The sequence below is a fragment of the Pyxicephalus adspersus genome, chromosome 3, assembly GCF_032062135.1.
Source record: "Pyxicephalus adspersus chromosome 3, UCB_Pads_2.0, whole genome shotgun sequence".
Lineage (NCBI taxonomy): Eukaryota > Metazoa > Chordata > Amphibia > Anura > Pyxicephalidae > Pyxicephalus > Pyxicephalus adspersus.
This window is the reverse complement of record NC_092860.1, coordinates 141370246-141387148: the sequence shown is the minus strand read 5'-3', so window position 1 is coordinate 141387148 and position 16903 is coordinate 141370246. Positions and strand designations below refer to the sequence as shown.

Genomic DNA, 16903 nt, shown 5'->3' with positions numbered 1-16903 from the left:
CTGTGCTAATATAACAGAAGTGAGGATATAAAACATGACGGCTGTATAATTATATATGCATCAATGCATTATTAATACATAATTATTCCTTAATTTAAAAAAAGACTTGTCCTCTCATTCTTTTATAAATTTGTATGACAGGGTTACTCAAATACCTACCTATACTGTTTGATAGTAGTTGATCTCATTCAATTGTTTGTGACATGGAATCTGCTCAATAGTTTTGTGCCATTTCCTCAGCCCTGATGGTATATTTACCAGGCAGCACGTATTCATCGTATTTACCTATGCTTGTTGTATGTAGACCTCACATAAGTGCTGACATCTCCTTTCCTTATACAGACAGAGCTGTACAAGTTTGTATCACATGGTCATATCCTGTGATGTGAAGACTGGGTATGATTGCATCCTTTAGGGTTGGCTTATTTAATTTTCTGCAGGAAAGATACGTTTTGGCTTTTCTATTCCTAAATGTATCCATTCCAGCAAAATATTTTTAATTTCTAAATCTTTGCTCATCTTTAACCACCTGAGCATTACACTGAGGTCTAGATTTCTGTACCAAAAGTGATCCACTGTTTTTCATGAAATTTTTTTTTTAAATTGTAGACCTGTAACTTACAGAAATATGTCCGAACAGGGTTCTAGTAGATAATATGAATATAAAAAATGTATTTACTTTTATTTTTTTTTATTTTTTTGGATTGGATACTGGAGTTTGTATTCAATCCAATACAAAATGAGCGTTTGAATTTACCAGTTATGTACTTTGTATTAATTTTATATTATTTTGTATTGGCTTGGATACGCAAGTTTGTATCCAATCAAATACAAAATATAAATTTGAATTTCCAAGTTATTTACTTTTATTTTATTTTTTTTTATTCTTTGTATTGGATTGGATACGGGAGTTTGTATTCAATCCAATACAAAAGGACAGTTTGAATTTACCAATTACACACTTTGTATTTATTTGAATTATTTTGTATTGGATTGAATACAGGAGTTTGTATTGAATCCAATACAAAATAAATGAGTTTCTATTTGAATTTCCTGCATACGCGCCGACGTCATCACGCACGCAGAAGCCTCCGGTTTTTTTTTCTCCGCCGGACGGCTTCTCGCTTCAGAGATCATCCGGTGCTGGACGAAGACGGACGTGGACGATCAGCGGGACCAGGTAAGATGCCGGCCGGTATCTCGTCTTCCGCCGGCCGGTATCTTACCGGTCGCAGGACGACGCTGGAATAGGAAAACGACGCTGGATGTGCACAGCGGGACCATGGAGGTAAAAAGATTTCTCTTAGGCGTCCCAACCTGGTACTTGTATGATGGATCCATATATAGTGCTGGCGTATGATGGATCCATATATAGTGCTGGCATCTGATATCTGTGGAGCGCTGGCCAGGGAGCTGTGACTGTCATTCTTTGCTTCCCTAAGCTGGTAGAGGAAGCAGCATCTCTTGGGACAAGCAGCAGCCTGAGTGTAGGTCGGCCACATTAGCACCCCACCTTTAGGTGACACCCTAGGCCAAGGGGGCCCAACCTGCGGGCCACACACGGCCTGTAGAGCTGTCAGGTTCGGCCCTCTTCCTATTCCCTCTCTGCTTGTTGTATTGCGGGGGATGGGGCGCGCATTCATCTCCTGTGTTGTGTTGAGTGCTGTGTCTCATTATCCCCATGTATAAACCTTCATATCTCCCACAATGAATGTCATAGAAATGTAAATTTTTTGTGTACACAGGGGACCCTACGAGCTGCTACTAAATTTAAGTCCTCTACACCTAACAAGTTGCCAGATACGGGGTCACAAGCATAAAATCCTAACAATCGGGGATATTTCCACAATAAGTGGGGCTATTTCAAGACCAGGGTCCCCAGAATAAGTTTGCATGTTGGGGACACCTGGGGGGCCACTCTTGGCAATGAACATGTGCCAAATATCCTTGCACTGTGGTGTCCCTTAAAGTTCACAAAACTGCAAGGCTGTGTTCTGGCTGGCAGTGTGGTTACCCCTTCCTCATGCCATGGAACCCTGGGGGAGGTGCTCAGTACCACTGCCGCCAGCAGTCAAATCTGCTGACTCTGCAGAGTGATGGACAGAGGATGGTGAGCTGCCTGTTACATAGCTGGACACTTAGCTTCTCTGATCCCCAGTTTCTCTGGAACACAGGGATGTTGGCAACTGAAAATGTGGAGCCAGTAGGAAATTCCTTTTGTCCCTCCCTTCCCCATTAAATTTGTTCTACCCATCATATCATGCTACCCTGTCATACTCATCTATCCCTTTACTCTCAATGAACTCCAATTTCTCTGTAAGAAAAGGGAAAAGTGACTGCAAGTGCTGGCCTCTTGTGCTAACTGGGAACATTTCATCACTACAGCACCATCACAAGATACGCAAAAACTATACCTGCCATACTGTGCTACCCTGTCACACATAGCTGCCACTTACCTTCTGTGAACCCCAAAATCTCTAACAGTAGAATAAAGGGAAATAAGAATAGGTGGGGGACTCTTCTTGCTACCCCCCTAAAATTTTATTGCTGAAGTGCCTCTTGTGGCTAACCTCCCTAAAATTTTATTGCTGCGGTGCTATCTCAAGATAAGAAAAACTATACCTATCACGCCGTGCTACCCTGTTACACATATCTGGCCACTTACCTTCTGTGAACCCTAATTTCTCAGGAATGGGGAGATGTAGGCACCTGAAGATGTAGTAGTAGTAAGAACATGTACCCCTTGGCTATCTGTCACATGAATTCTGCGTAATTCATATATTTCTCTGGAAGTATCCATTGCAGAGATTCCTGATTTGTCATCACTTTTATTTGGTGCACGCATATTATGGTAACTAGAAACAATTGCATTTAATTTCAAATTAAAACTATTTTAGTTATAACCATACATCTTTAATGTTTGTTTGCATTGTGGCCCATCAGTTTTCTGGGCCCCCGGGGGTACTTTCATATTGTGGCAGTATGTATAGAATACTAAAGATATGAATCAAAGAACGGTAAGGGTAATGGTCCATTTTAGTCCAGATGTTTCAAAGTGGGGCTGCAGGGGATTTTTGACATAATGTGAGCTTGTACTTCTGACTTTGACACTCCGATAAAGTACCAGTATGACTTTACCCTAAAGATTACCTTTGTGCTTTAAATATTGCATTTTCAACATAACACGTACAGCTTTGTTTTATTACATGTGGGCTGATCAGATGAGGCTGTCCTGTTTTTGTCTGGTTTGTGTGGGTTTTATAGCCGACTTCCACCACCAAAGTTCTTCCCTTCTTTCTCTCTAGAATGAGTCTACTAACTCTAAATGATGAAAATCTCGCAATCGACATAGCAGCCGAGTCGTGTGACTTCCTGTTTACGCCTCCTCAGCCTACCGGCAGACCCTCTATCCTCCGTCCTTCACAGAAAGAAAATATTCCTCCCAAAAGTGTTTCAAAAAGCATGAAGGTACTTTTTGTATTTAAAGTCTCCTCTCTGACACTGTACATTCTTGGAGCTGCAGCTGTAGGCGTGTAGTACAAACGTTTTCCTAAGTGAATGAAGTTTCCTGATGTGGGAGAGGTCTGCTCTGCCCAGGAAGCCGTTAGTCACACATGTTCTGTGTGTAGTGAATGCATCTTTCTGCCTTCCAGGTCACTTTCCAGACACCAATGCGGGACCCTCAGACTCGGAGGATTGTAAGCCCCAATCCAGGAGCTAAACAAGAGGATCTCTTCTCCTTGGATGACTGTACGCAGGCACTGCAGCAGCTTTGTCTCTCTTCAGAAGATGCTTCCAGGTAAACTTTTTGTAAAACATGTTAAGCTTTAATGAAAAATAATTCTGTGTTTGTTGAAGTTGCTATGTCATTGGAACTGGGGTACTTCCTTATCTAAATTAAAGTACCGAGGCTGTGAATCTGTGGGTTTTGTACTGCTAGTACTGTATAGTGATCACCAGGATTCTCATTTTCTAATATTTTCATTAAATGGCTGTGTTTGGTGAGCTTATCTGTCCTTTTTAAAGCAGAAGTGTAGTGAAAAAATAATTTGCCCTAAATTTGTGTACAAACCACACCAGCAAGTTCAGCAGTTGACGTCTCTTCTCTCCAGGGCTCGCCATCCATCTGATATAAATGGTATAGCCACCCTTTATACATGAAGCAGGCCTATCACATTTTACCTGTAACGCCTAAACTTTTTCTGATTGTTGCTTTTCATTTTGTTACTGGATGGCTTAAATTCCCTGTTATAGGCTTCTATGCCTCTCCCTGCCGGAGAGCATTCTCATTGGCCGAAGAGGTGTCAGTATTTCAACTCTCGGTAACAGAGCAAGATTGTATTCTCTTAAGATTTTTTTTTTTTTTTTTTTTTTTATGAATACCCTGTGGTATGGTACCTGTTATGTAGGACCTTTACTGAGGTATAAATAGCTGACAGATCAACTTAAACAGGAAGGCATTTTCTTGCCTTTGCATCGCAAATTGGCAAGGGTTAAACAATGGGTGGGTTATAAAAACTCAGTAACTGAACTTTCTGAACTTCAATTACATATAGTGGGTGAAGCTAAAATTATAGGTCTAGTAAGCATAAAATAGATGGCGACATCTGGAGTGGAGGCTTCTGCGGCCTTGACAAAAGCAGACTAGAACTAAGGAACAGAAATACGAACTAAGGAACAGAAATACGAAGAGGAAAGCGCTACCTGTTACGGATTTCAGTAAATTAATTTCCATGAGTTCTGGTTTTCTGTAAAATAGTTAGCCTTCAGTAGTTTAAGGGAATCCTTGTATTTGAGGCAGAATCATTTTCACAGTATTTTCCAATCTGAGTTGCTCATACGGTGTCTCCTTAGATTTACTTGGGCCTCTCCCCTACAATTTTGTTGTGGCTTACATAGACATCCTTTTCTGAGTTTATTGTACAGGTCAGCACATTGGGATGCGTTTAGTGTTCCATTCCTATGAACACAACAGTTCTACTGAGATACTTTTTGGTTTGTGGGGTGAGACACAATCTTCTCCTTTTATCTTTTGTATACTGTACCTTGTGATAAAAATAGGTAGATGCATGTTGAGCTTCGTGGACTGCAGTTGATTTTTAAATTGGTATTTATAGCCAAAAATGTCTGCCCTTCTTATGCCATCAAATCTGAATTGTTGCTTCCATGAAGGTATTCAGTCTTTTCTGCCTCTCCTGGGCACCTTTATACAGTGTGGGATTGATACACTGGTATCCACAGAATATAGGTACATGCAAGTTCCCCATGCTGTCTGCACATCAGCAATCTTCCCTTCTGCAAGGTTAGGGTCACCTAAACTGTGCCATAGGCCACATTCATCCGTCTACAAAAAAGACTGGCTGAACAGAATTGTAAATATTTAAGGAATTTCTATTATGAATATGAAAATGTTATGCTTGGTGTTATGTTTTCTACTTAGCTGCTCAAGTAACTATAATTCTTTCTTTTCTCTTAACAGTCTAGAAGCCACAACTGTCACAAATGATCCCCCAGCAAACCCTGACAATGAAATTCCACTTAAAAGCATTGGTGCCTACAGCATTGACTTTGATAATCTGGATGAGATAAATCCATTCAAAAGTTCTAAGACAATGCAGAATTCCCCTGTAAAAACAGATTGTGGTCCAACAAATGTCCTAGATTCACTAGCTGATCTAGAGGTTAAAGACTTGTCCGAAGCCTCTGCTGAGAACACTGGCGCTGTAATAGAAAATGTAGCGGCTTTGAGAGCTAGTCCAACTATAACAGATTCTCCAGTCACTGTACAGTTTTCCCATGGAGATGTTCTAAATACATCTGGTAAAGCGGGGTTAGATGATACTGTTCCCCTAGTGGCTGGCACGGATGTCCAGGAAAGTTTATCATCAAATCCAACTACACCCCTGGATCAAGACGAAAGTATCATTCCTGCTGAGAAGACAGCTTTTAGCACAGATACTCTAACTAATGCCATACCAGCTCCTGCCACTGGGGGTGTAGAGGAATTGCAACCTGCACTTGCCACTGGGGGTATAGAAAAACCAAAAACTTTGCTTGTCACTGGAGGTGTAGAGGAACCCCAACCTGTGCCTGTTACTGGGGTTATGGAAGAACCACAACCTGTGCCTGCCCCTGTGAATGTAAAAGAACCGCAGCCTGCTGTTCCCAACTCTCCGCCACTTCCAAAAGGAGCTTACAAGTTTGATCCAGATCAAATTGACTCCATAGACCCATTTAATACTGGAGGGTCAAAGCTGCAAAACTCCCCCAAAAAGCCTGTCTCTGAAGAGAAAAGTGATAAAGCAGAGCCCGTGAAGCTTGAATTTGATTTTGGCGGTGGTGATGCTCCTGTTCGTAAGCCTCCACCTAAAAAACTTGGTAAGAGACCACCTGTGAAAACTGCAGTTAAAAAGCCACCGGTGGCAAAGGAATCTATACCTGAAAAACCAAAGGAGCTGGATCCTCCAAAACAACCTGAGGATGAGGTTATTGTTCCTAAAGCTTCCTACAACTTTGACTGGGATAAGTTTGATGATCCCAATTTTAACCCCTTTGGATCTGGGGCATCAAAAATGGTTGCTTCCCCTAAAGTCCCCAAAATTGCTAATGAAGTTCCAGTTGTGGATAAAGAGGGCATTCCACCAGAAGAAAGCACAGCTGCTGTCTCAAAAAAGAATGAAGCTGATCAATCTGCATTATCTGAACCAGCTGAAAAGTAAGTATCCAATATGTTCCGTCTATCACCCTCTGTGTGTGGTTGGGGGGGGGGGGGGGGTCTGTATGCAGAAAAGCTTTGATAAACCAAATCGTCAAACTGGAAGCACTCTTGTAAGGGGGTCAACTTGACTGAGGATCTGAACCCTTTTATCTGCATATTGTCTGTTTTGGTAGGTATGTATATATTATACATCACAATGCGTAGATGTAAATGATTCCAGACTTCTAGTAAATACTGTAGCTGTGACTTCTATAAGCCTATAGTGCTATCTTCTCACTTCCGCATCCCAATCTTCCATTATGCGTGGCCAGGTCAGGATGATTTCACTCCCATTTAGATGTGCAGGAGTTCATGAAGTCCTAGCATCTGCAAGGGAAGTGGAAGTTGCTGGGGATCCCTTCATGTGTACCTCAATGAATTGTGACTGATCAGGTTGCTAATACCTTACTTTATTAATTTAAAAATTTAAATTTAAAAGTCCTGCTTTAGGATTTTGGGTTTTATTGTAGAATTCTTCTTTCCCATTGTATTACAAAGGCAATGTATAAACTGCTTCATGTTGCCATAATGTGCTTATATGTAGAAATATGAAGTAGCCTTCTGTTTGGAATAGTGATAGGTAGATGAGATGCTTGTAATTAACTACAGCCAGTAGGAATGGTTGTAGGCCCTACTTGGTAGGGCACATTTCTACGCATATAGGTGGTCACATGCTGCATATGTGGGCCCTATTTGCTGTATTGCCCACAGTCTGCCATTGGTTACATCCGTGACCATTGGTTACATCCGTGACCCCTGAAATCCTGGCAGGTTGTTACCCCATCATTGAGATGTTTGGTGCCTCCCTCATATGTTCAGTTCAGATGGCTTTGCATTTCTTGCTACTCCTATTTTTCTTTTGTTGGGGTGTATGGCCATACTTGTTAGAAAAGTTTCTTGTGAAGAGATCCTGTTCAGTATGGAAATCTGAGTTCTTGGTGACGTTCCTGTTTACTGTATTGTAGCTCCTATAGTAAGCCCAAAATAGTACAGATGGGAGCCATGCAGTCAATTCACCTTGGGCAATTAAAATAGAAAAAAAATCATGCTGGACTTTCCTTCTGTGCCTAATTTTGCCTAATGTAATGGAGAAACTTCAAATAAAGTACTTCAGAAATGGACTTTATGGGAATCTGAGGCATGTGTTCTGTGCTTCTTGGTTTGATCCATTGGTCTCTACTGCTTCTTGTAATTTTGAAGGCCGGTGGAAGGAAGCACAACAAAGATTTTAGGACTCCTTTAAGATGTGGTTTATGTAGATACTTTAGACAAGCGTATTCATTTAGTAGTGAAGAATCCTGAGGCATGAGAGTTGGGTAGTTCCATCTGAGGACACATTTTATTATTAACATGGTCCCATGTCCTATCAATTTGTAACTTTGGAAACTTAAAAAATCCCACCACGTCACAGTTCTGTATCTGAGCCAAAGTAGTGCCTAGGCCAGGGGTCAGCAAACCCCAGCCTTTAGGCCAGATACGGCCTAGCCAGTAGTCTGTTCCGGCCTAACGCCCCCCTGGTCGATCCAGTCTAATCTGGTCCAGCGGGGGTAGGGGGGCAATGCATACGGGGGAGAGGGATTTCCTTTCAGGGGTGTTCTCTGTCCTCCATATGCATTGTGAAGGAGAGGGATTTCCCTTCAGGGGCGTTCCTGGTGGGGGGGCCGAGCCATCGGCATGGGACTCAAGAGGGAGTCCGGCCTAGTGTGCCGCCTTGACATCCTAAAATGGCCTAGTAGCCTAAAAAGCTTGCTGGCCCCTGGTTTAGGCGGATAACCTTTTTGGTTAACGGGAAGAATTTTGGGGTAAATCCTTCCATCTGCATTAGATTGATGACATTACCTAGCCTCTTCCATTGTTCAACAAGGGTTTATCTGTTTCACTGTGAAACGAACAAACCAGGTTCTGGCCCTGCAATATGCCTGGGCAAAGCAGACCTTTATTGAAGGGGGTACTTTAATATCTTTGATAAGGAATACATGCACTTGCATATATTGGATATGACATATACTCTTGTCTGCTAGGTTTGCTATTTAGGTGGTGCTCTTGAATTGTTACTTTAGTCAGCATTTTTCATAGTTTAACATGCCATGATTGCCCTACCTATAGTGTATTGGTGCTCCTGGTGTAATGAAGTGTTTTCTGTGGCTAAATGTGATCTGTATTGGTTTCTACTTGAATGTTACAGGCCTCTCCAAGACTCCATTATGGCAGAGGACAAACCGGTGATTGTAAGCAGTGAGAATACTTCTCAGGAACACAAGGTAATGCGTATGTTTCCTCATTTCTTCAGTGCTATACTGGTTGACTTGTGTTCAGTCCCACTTACGGTCTCTTGTTTTTAGGATGTGAACACCGATGTGAATGCTGTTCAAGAGTTTAAAACCTCTCCAGCCATTGACGAAAATACCTCACAGATTACCACTGTATTGCCGGAAACCATTTCAAACACTCAGGTTGAATCATTGGATATGGACTTTGGTGCTGCAGAACTAGACTTTAAGCCAGCAGAGGAAATTGATTTTAGACCAGCTACAGAATGTAAGTGGCCTAGAGAAAATATCTTCGCGTTTCTCTACTTTCTAATGGTCAATCCAAATATTTATGGAGAGAAAACGGGAAGTAGTGTCCCGAAGAGCAGCAAGAACCTAATGAGGATTCTTACCCCTTCTGTCCTGTAAAAGTAGAAACATTTTTTTTACCAATGTAGGCTGAACAGAGTATATGAAGGGGCACAAAAATATTTTTTTTAATTTAACTGGGGACAAGCATTTTTCCAATGGGGAAACTTTTGTTGGTCTGTTACTGAATTCCCCCTCATTTCTGTCTAATGAAAATGTCAGCAGGACAGTTTGTACAATCTTAACTTTACTACTTTTAGTAAAGGTTGTTTGACACATTTCATATCCAGTACCAATAGTAATTCAGAAACAGTAATACGTTTTGCATGTTTTTTGCAGTTGGATTTGACCAGCCAATAGAGATTGACTATCTTGAGAAGTTTGGCACCTCATCTGTAAGTGTTTTATTAGTTTTTACTCATTCTCCTACATGTGCACCTGTTCTAAGCATTCTTCCATACATAATTTTACATCCTGTCCAGTCCATATTGTCTGTCTCCTGCCATATGGTTATTGGTGTTTACCTAGCTCAAGTCGCTTTTGTGTTTTTTGTCTAAGTTCAAAGATTCTGCTTTGAGGAAGCAGTCCCTGTATCTGAAATTTGATCCTTTGCTGAGAGAGTCTCCGAAGAAGTCTACAGCTCCAGATAGTGACTTGATGTCCAGTTTACCTCTCCGTAGCGGGTAGGTGTCACACCATCTGTTTATTGGTCTACCAGAAATTTGAAAATGTTTTGTTAAATGTCTTCAATGCTAATTTCAGCGCTGGACTTTTTGATGCCTTACCAACATTCCCTGCCATGCCTATCCTGGAAATTGAAGAGAAGCCCAAAGGCCTGGATCTCCTGGGGACGTTCACTGTAGCTGTAAGTTTTGTGCTGACTCTGTCACTTTGATTTTACAATGCCTCCAGGTGTGCGGTGTGTGCTAGACAATAGCAAGAGTCACTTCTCTGGTGTTAAACTTAGAACTTGTTTGCATACCAAGCTTGTGGTGTAGGTGAACTTTTTATAATATACAGTAACATCACTGTGATGCAGCCTAGAACAGCAGTTGCCAACCTTTCAGACTACTAAATTCATAATTTTTAAATCTTGCAGACTGTTAATGACTTTTTTTTTTTTTTTATTTAGAGATAAATACATTTGTAGAATAATCTTAAAAGTGCCTGACTAGGACTGTGGAGGCTCTGAATATTGATCAGCTCACGTTTAAGTGAAGTTTTAATATTACTATTTCCATTTGTTGCATTATCTTATAATAAATAAAATAAAACAATCGGATGAGAATCGGTATTGGTGGAGCCGGGTGACTTTTTGTACGGCTCGGCAACGGTTGTCTCAGATGGCTTAATACTACACAGACGTCACGCTGCGCCTCCCGTGTTTTTCCGTCTCTAGTACAGTTCATGAATTTAGTGCAATATAAATGCAAAAATAGTCTCAGAATATAAGAATTTAATATAATTTTCGTTTTAATAATAAAGCATAAAAATTGCAGGTAATGTCCACATTTTTCTCTGGACACCAACATTTTCTCATTGGCAACCACTGGCCTAAAAGTTTCTCAAAGCTTGAATTATCCCCCTAATTAATTTTTTTTTTTTTTTTTCTTTCCTTTAGAGACTGTTCAAGGTGTTGCTGTTCTGTTAGGCAAAAAAAAAGTATTACTGCAATATGCTCCAAAGGGACTCCTCATATTTCTAAAATTATGAATAGCCAAACCTTTAATTCACAGAATTGAAAAGGGAAAACTGGTGACTATTGTCTCAGAATCTCAGTAACTCCTTGATTGTATCATATGTAAATCTGCATTTTTTTGTACTTGTTTTATGGATTTGTGTAGAAATCTTGTAAACTTTTCTGCTAGTACTTGAGGTAAAAGTACCGGCACCAACGATAGAATTAGACTTTGCCAGTAACTGCTGTCGCTTCTCACCTTTCTCTTGTCTGTGCTGGCTTCCTTTTTATTCTTTTGTTGCTGTAGTAACGCTGAGTTGTTTACACAGCCGCTACTCCACAAGGTGTTCAGTTACTTGCACAGCAGATCCCTCTGAATGGCTTTCTTCTTCCCTAGGACACGGTTCCTTTAAATCCAGACCGCGCAGGTTTTCTGTCTGCTCAGGACCCCTTCCTCTTACCGCCTGATGTGGGGGCAATTGTTGAAGTTCTCAAGTACAGCCAGAAGGACATGGATGCAGCTATAGAAAATGTTCGGCAAGAGGTGAGAAGCTTATGATGTATCCCATATATGTGTGACTAATACACGGTTGAAATCATGACAAGACCTTCTTTGCAGCAGAAGGGGTGTGTGGTAGTTTTTGTATCCGATTTTGGGGGTAAAGGTAGAAGCTGCTGTGAAACCCCCTTATCTTTTTAATTAAGCATATTGCACCCTGGCAAAGAAGCATATTTACATTAGATGGGTTATCTAGAGAGGTTTTAAGCTTTACAAGCCTAAGGAATGTATAATTTAAAGGCTATAGGTTTATTAACCCCCCTAGCGTTCTAATTCTGTCATTTTTTGATGCAAAAAGTGATCCTATTTTTTTTGCGTAGAAATTTTTGTTTATGAGATCGCCGCTGGAGCGCGGGGATAAGGTAAGAGGGACCCTCAAAGGTACCCCGAGTGTGACTGGGGATTACCGCTTTTTGCAATTTTTTTCCACCCCGAGTCACATTCGGGAATACCGCTAGCGAGGTTAAAGTATTATGGCCGGGTACCCGTTTTGAAAAGGTAAAGCTAAATACCAATAGTTGCATGGTTTCACTTGATGCCTACAACTGTCACTGAACTGGGTGTGATTACCAGATTATTAATAATCAGTATTTATATAGCTCCAGCATATTACAGTGCTGTACATTAAATAGGGGTTGCAAATGACAGACAGTGACACCGGACGGGAAGAGGACCCTGGCAAGTGGAGCTTACAATCTAAGCGGTGGCAGATGGAGGCATTTGCTTAATTTGGAAGGAAAGTGCATCTGCCCTGTGATCTTTGGCCTTACCCAAGCAGATGATTCTCCTCCAGGCTCTGCAGCTGCTTGTACCTTGCTGTTGTAGAAAATTTTATCTGCAAACCAAGGCTGAATTACTGGGAAATTGTTTCACTTAACAGTAACTGGGGAGGTAATTGGATGCACAACCTTTACCTATTTGTTAAAAAGTGCTGAGCTACTCTGTTGCTTTTTTTTTAGGTGCAGGAAAAAGAACTAGAGGTTATGGAATGGAAAAACAAGCATGAAAAACTCTACCTTGAATATGCCGAAATGGGGTAAGATAATGTCGCCACCCCCCTTCCCCCACTTTTTTCAATTTTTTTTTTTTTTTTTTTTTTGTTGTCTGCAATCTTTGTGTATAAATACTGCAGGTGAGTGTTTGGCCATTAGATGGCACAAAAGTGTTTGAATGTGCAGGTGCTTGGAAAAAATTCAGGTTTTCCTTGCCTGCAATCTGGTTTTAAGTCGCAGCTGCCACTGGAATCCAACTATGAAATGGCCTGGACTTCCAAACTAAGCGGTCAGGTGGAATCCTTTTCAGCTCTTAACTACTTGTGAGGAGCTTAACATGGACACCTGAGGAGTTTGGGAGGGGTAGGGGCAGGAAAAAAGTATTTCCTTTTACAATTTGACTTTCAGTTGTAAATGTAAAATGATTACCGGTATATACAATAAAACACAATGGAATTGTGGTCCTGGTTGTACAGCTATATAAAGCATTTTGAATTATTGGTGTTTTTGCATGCATGTCTGAGCTTCTATTGACTGTCATGAGCAGATTCCAGCTGCTTTTCTATTGACTTGTATAGAAATATTGTTCAAGCTCGGGTAACTAAAAAAGCAAGCAGTATTCAAAATGGTACTAGAACTGCATTAAAAATGTTTAAATTCCATAGGGTATTTACAGATCAAATTTATTCATTCACCAAGAATCTTGTACTGTTCCAAATTACTTTAATTAGAAAAATGTAGAAAGCAAAAGTGAAGTTGTTTGCAAACATTTCTATATGGACCTTTGTTATGTTTGTGGGTTTTTTATTTATTGTTTTGTTACTGACTGTTTTGTGTTCTAACATTGCAGGAAAATTATTGCTGAATTTGAAAACACTATTTCACAAATACTAGGTAATGTGTGTATATATATTTTTTTCTCAATTATTTGGTTATGTGTTGCCGAGTGGTAGCTTTACATTCATTGAACACTAATAGATTCTAACATGGGGGCATTTAGTCGTTCATGATTTAACTTAAAGTGTAGCTTTGGATTCAATGTCTTTTCCTAATCTATTTTTTTTATTTTTTATTTTTTTAACTACAGAGGATTCACAAAGACAGAAGGAATTGTCAAAGCTAGAGCTAAATAAAGTGGTTGAGGAGAAGCAACAGGTTCAGGCAGACTTGAACTCTATGGAAAAATCCTTTTCTGATCTCTTCAAAAGACTTGAAAAGCAGAAGGAGGTTTTGGAAGGTTACCGCAAGGTAATGGGCTTTATATTAAAACAGGAATTTGTTCATGCAAATTTTGAAAGTCAGTATAGTTCCTGACAGGCTGCCTTAGAGGTTGATTATCTCCTAGATACCCAATTCATGGCTAAACCAGTGTACCTCAGACAGGAGGAAGCATTGTTCCAGACTTCTGTCTTTTGTGATTGCTACAGACTATACAGTTGAACATGCAGAAAGCACTAGGTCCATTTTTAAGTCCCAAGTATACCACAAAATATATGAAGCAGTTATACATGCCTACCATGAAAACATGTTTAGGTTGGTGCTAGCTGTATTGCTGCAGAGCTCCAGGTGTCATGATTCCCTAATCTGGGACATCCCTTATGTAAGCCTATCCACTTTTCATACTTTTTCTCTGCACTAAAGGTCCGATAATGCTGATGCTTGAGAAGTCTGAATTGTTTGCATCGATCATATATAATAAGTGGCAATATAGAGGGGTGATGTAAATGTGCAGGCATTTTTGATTTACCGGAGTGTCTGGATGTTGCTTACATAAACATGTTTGATTTGCATGAACATACATGGTTGGTGTGTCTTGATGGCCGTACACTTTTCTTTTGGGAGGTGATCATGGTATGGTTTTATTGATCTGAAATTATTCTTGTGGTGTTTGGCAAGTTTTTAAATACTTTGTCTTTTTAGAATGAAGATGCCCTCAAGAAATGTGTTGAGGATTATCTGACCCGAATTAAGAAGGAAGAGCAGAGATATCAGGCACTGAAAGCACATGCAGAAGAAAAACTAAACAAGTAAATTTAACCAATTTGTACAGACTGGTTAATGTGAAAGCTGTGTATAATCTATATTGTCTGTCTGAACTTTGAAGAGGGAAGCAAAGCACAGTGTCTGGCTACATACATCATCTGATAATATCCTCAGGGCTGATATCAGAGTAGAATCTGGCGTGTACAGTGCTTGTCCTTCATGGATCTCTCTTGGTGGCTCCACCAATGACAAACTATTGAAATGGAAGTGAAAGAGTACAGTGGGGTGCCGCTCGTTCTCTCCCCTTCTCCCCCCTTCTCCGCTCCTTGCAGCAGAATGGCGCCATCTACAAAAGCAACCCAAAAAGTTAGGCATGCTGAAACATAGCATACAGGTGTGATCCCTGCTGAAACCTGGAAAAACTAACTCCTATAATTTTTTTGGTCTTGAGCTAGAATGAACAAGGAAAGCTGCTAGTGTTTTGCCTTTTTTATTTCTACTTCTACACACTAGAGTAGAATGGGATGCATCATAAAGCAGGCTGGGCACATATGTACAGTTAGGTCCATAAATATTTGGACAGAACTTTTTTCTAATTTCAGTTCTGTACATTACCACAAATTTTAAATGAAACAACTCGAATGCAGTTGAACTGCAGACTTTCTACTTTAATTCAGTGGGTTGAACAAAAAGATTGCATAAAAATGTGAGAAACTAAAGCCTTTTTAACACAATCACTTCGTTTCAGTCAAAAGTAACTTTGTTAAATAGTTAAATAAATTTCCAATACTTGGTTGAAAACCCTTTGCTGGCAATGACAGCCTGTAGTCTTGAACACATGAACATCACCAGATGCTGGGTTTCCTCCTTTTTAATGCTCTGCCAGGCCTTTACTGCAGCGGCTTTCAGTTGCCAATTGACAGATTTTTAAACACAGAACACTGTCACATTCCAAAAGTGATGGTAATTTTGTGTGCCAAGTCTTTTTAGTATGCCAAGGCTTTAGTAGCACACTGGTTCCCTAAATGAGGAAGTCACATCAGTAACCTCTCCAACTAGAATTCTTGGTCAAATCACGGCATTTTGTCGTGCTATACTTCTGTTGTGTGTTCCCACATTGTCCTTTTGGTGGTTAACACCTACTGAGAAACTGCTTGAATTTTTGACACTTTTTTTTTTTTTTTTTTCTCATGACATTTTGCTTCTCTTTGAATAGAGCCAATGAAGAAATTGCCCAAGTAAGGAGCAAATACAAGGCAGAAGTAGCAGCACTGCAGGCAACAGTACGTAAAGAGCAGATGAAGATCCAGTCTTTGGAGCGCTCTTTGGAACAAAAGGTAATTCACTTGTAGTAATGTCTGTCTTGAAATGTCAAGAGTACAGCTTGTCTGACAGTATCTAGTTTAGATACTCATTATCCAGCTCCACTTCTACTATCTGGGTTTTTTGTATGGTTGCAAGAGTGCCTAATACACCTATTGCCCTATCTGCAGTCTGAAGTCTTTTCAGGATTTTCTACCTCCCCTCAGCTACTTTCTATCACCTTTTCCTATTGTTTATCACATATTGATATAGAACTGAAAGTAGAGAATCTCTCCTAGTCATGCTTTATCTGTCTAGAACTGGGTTGTCAGACAAGATTTCATATAAACAGTAATTGTCTGACTGCAATCCATGCCTTAATAAACCTACTACCAATTTACTGTTTAAGAGATACTACAAATGTGTTCAGATCCTGGTCTGACAATGTTCGACAGCCCTAACTTAGAATAAATTATAAACAGATATGGCATGTACATTGTAACATTTGTCTTTCTGGTTTTGGGTACAACATTGCCTTTTGTGCAATACATATATAGAGATGCTTTATTAAGTATAATTCCATCTATGGTTGTCACACTTTATTCTCCTCTTCATTCAGGCAAAAGAAAACGACGAACTGACAAAAATATGCGATGACTTAATCTTGAAGATGGAAAAGATATGACGTCATCAACCTGGCACTTTTTGTAATATATTTGTGTGATCTGTAGCACTGTCTGTCTTTTTATATGTGTTAAAGCCTAATAAATAGAATTTTAACTCTACTTTTGTCTGTTTTTCTACAATCTTAAAGAAAATTTGTAATAAGAGGAACATTAAGGAGGTGGAGCTGACTGGTATTCATCTATTCTCCACACTCTGTGCATTCAAAACATAGAATCACCTGGAACATTTCCACATAAAGTTAATGCTGTATCAACATGGCATATGGTGTCTTAGCTATGGTCCTTGACATAACTAAAGGGGCTACACATTGTTTTCTGTGTGTTAATA

General features: G+C 40.1%; 1 protein-coding gene across 2 annotated transcripts in view; it reads left to right on the top strand.

Annotated features, from left to right (window-relative positions):
• TACC3 (transforming acidic coiled-coil containing protein 3) overlaps nucleotides 1-16674 on the top strand; it is an 18912-nt gene extending 2238 nt beyond the window's left edge. The window contains exons 2-16 of one of the 2 annotated variants that reach the window (XM_072406574.1): nucleotides 3306-3468; nucleotides 3654-3799; nucleotides 5480-6715; nucleotides 8943-9018; nucleotides 9100-9295; nucleotides 9715-9770; nucleotides 9934-10058; nucleotides 10138-10240; nucleotides 11451-11597; nucleotides 12572-12648; nucleotides 13455-13498; nucleotides 13692-13852; nucleotides 14525-14631; nucleotides 15804-15924; nucleotides 16509-16674. In XM_072406574.1, the coding sequence (XP_072262675.1) occupies nucleotides 3307-3468; nucleotides 3654-3799; nucleotides 5480-6715; nucleotides 8943-9018; nucleotides 9100-9295; nucleotides 9715-9770; nucleotides 9934-10058; nucleotides 10138-10240; nucleotides 11451-11597; nucleotides 12572-12648; nucleotides 13455-13498; nucleotides 13692-13852; nucleotides 14525-14631; nucleotides 15804-15924; nucleotides 16509-16574 (2823 nt within the window). In that variant the 5' untranslated portion in view covers nucleotide 3306 and the 3' untranslated portion in view covers nucleotides 16575-16674. Of the gene's footprint in view, nucleotides 1-3305; nucleotides 3469-3653; nucleotides 3800-5479; nucleotides 6716-8942; nucleotides 9020-9099; nucleotides 9296-9714; nucleotides 9771-9933; nucleotides 10059-10137; nucleotides 10241-11450; nucleotides 11598-12571; nucleotides 12649-13454; nucleotides 13499-13691; nucleotides 13853-14524; nucleotides 14632-15803; nucleotides 15925-16508 lie in introns of both variants that reach the window. The other variant, XM_072406575.1, reaches the window with a different exon arrangement.
• The last annotated feature ends 229 nt before the right edge of the window (nucleotides 16675-16903 follow it).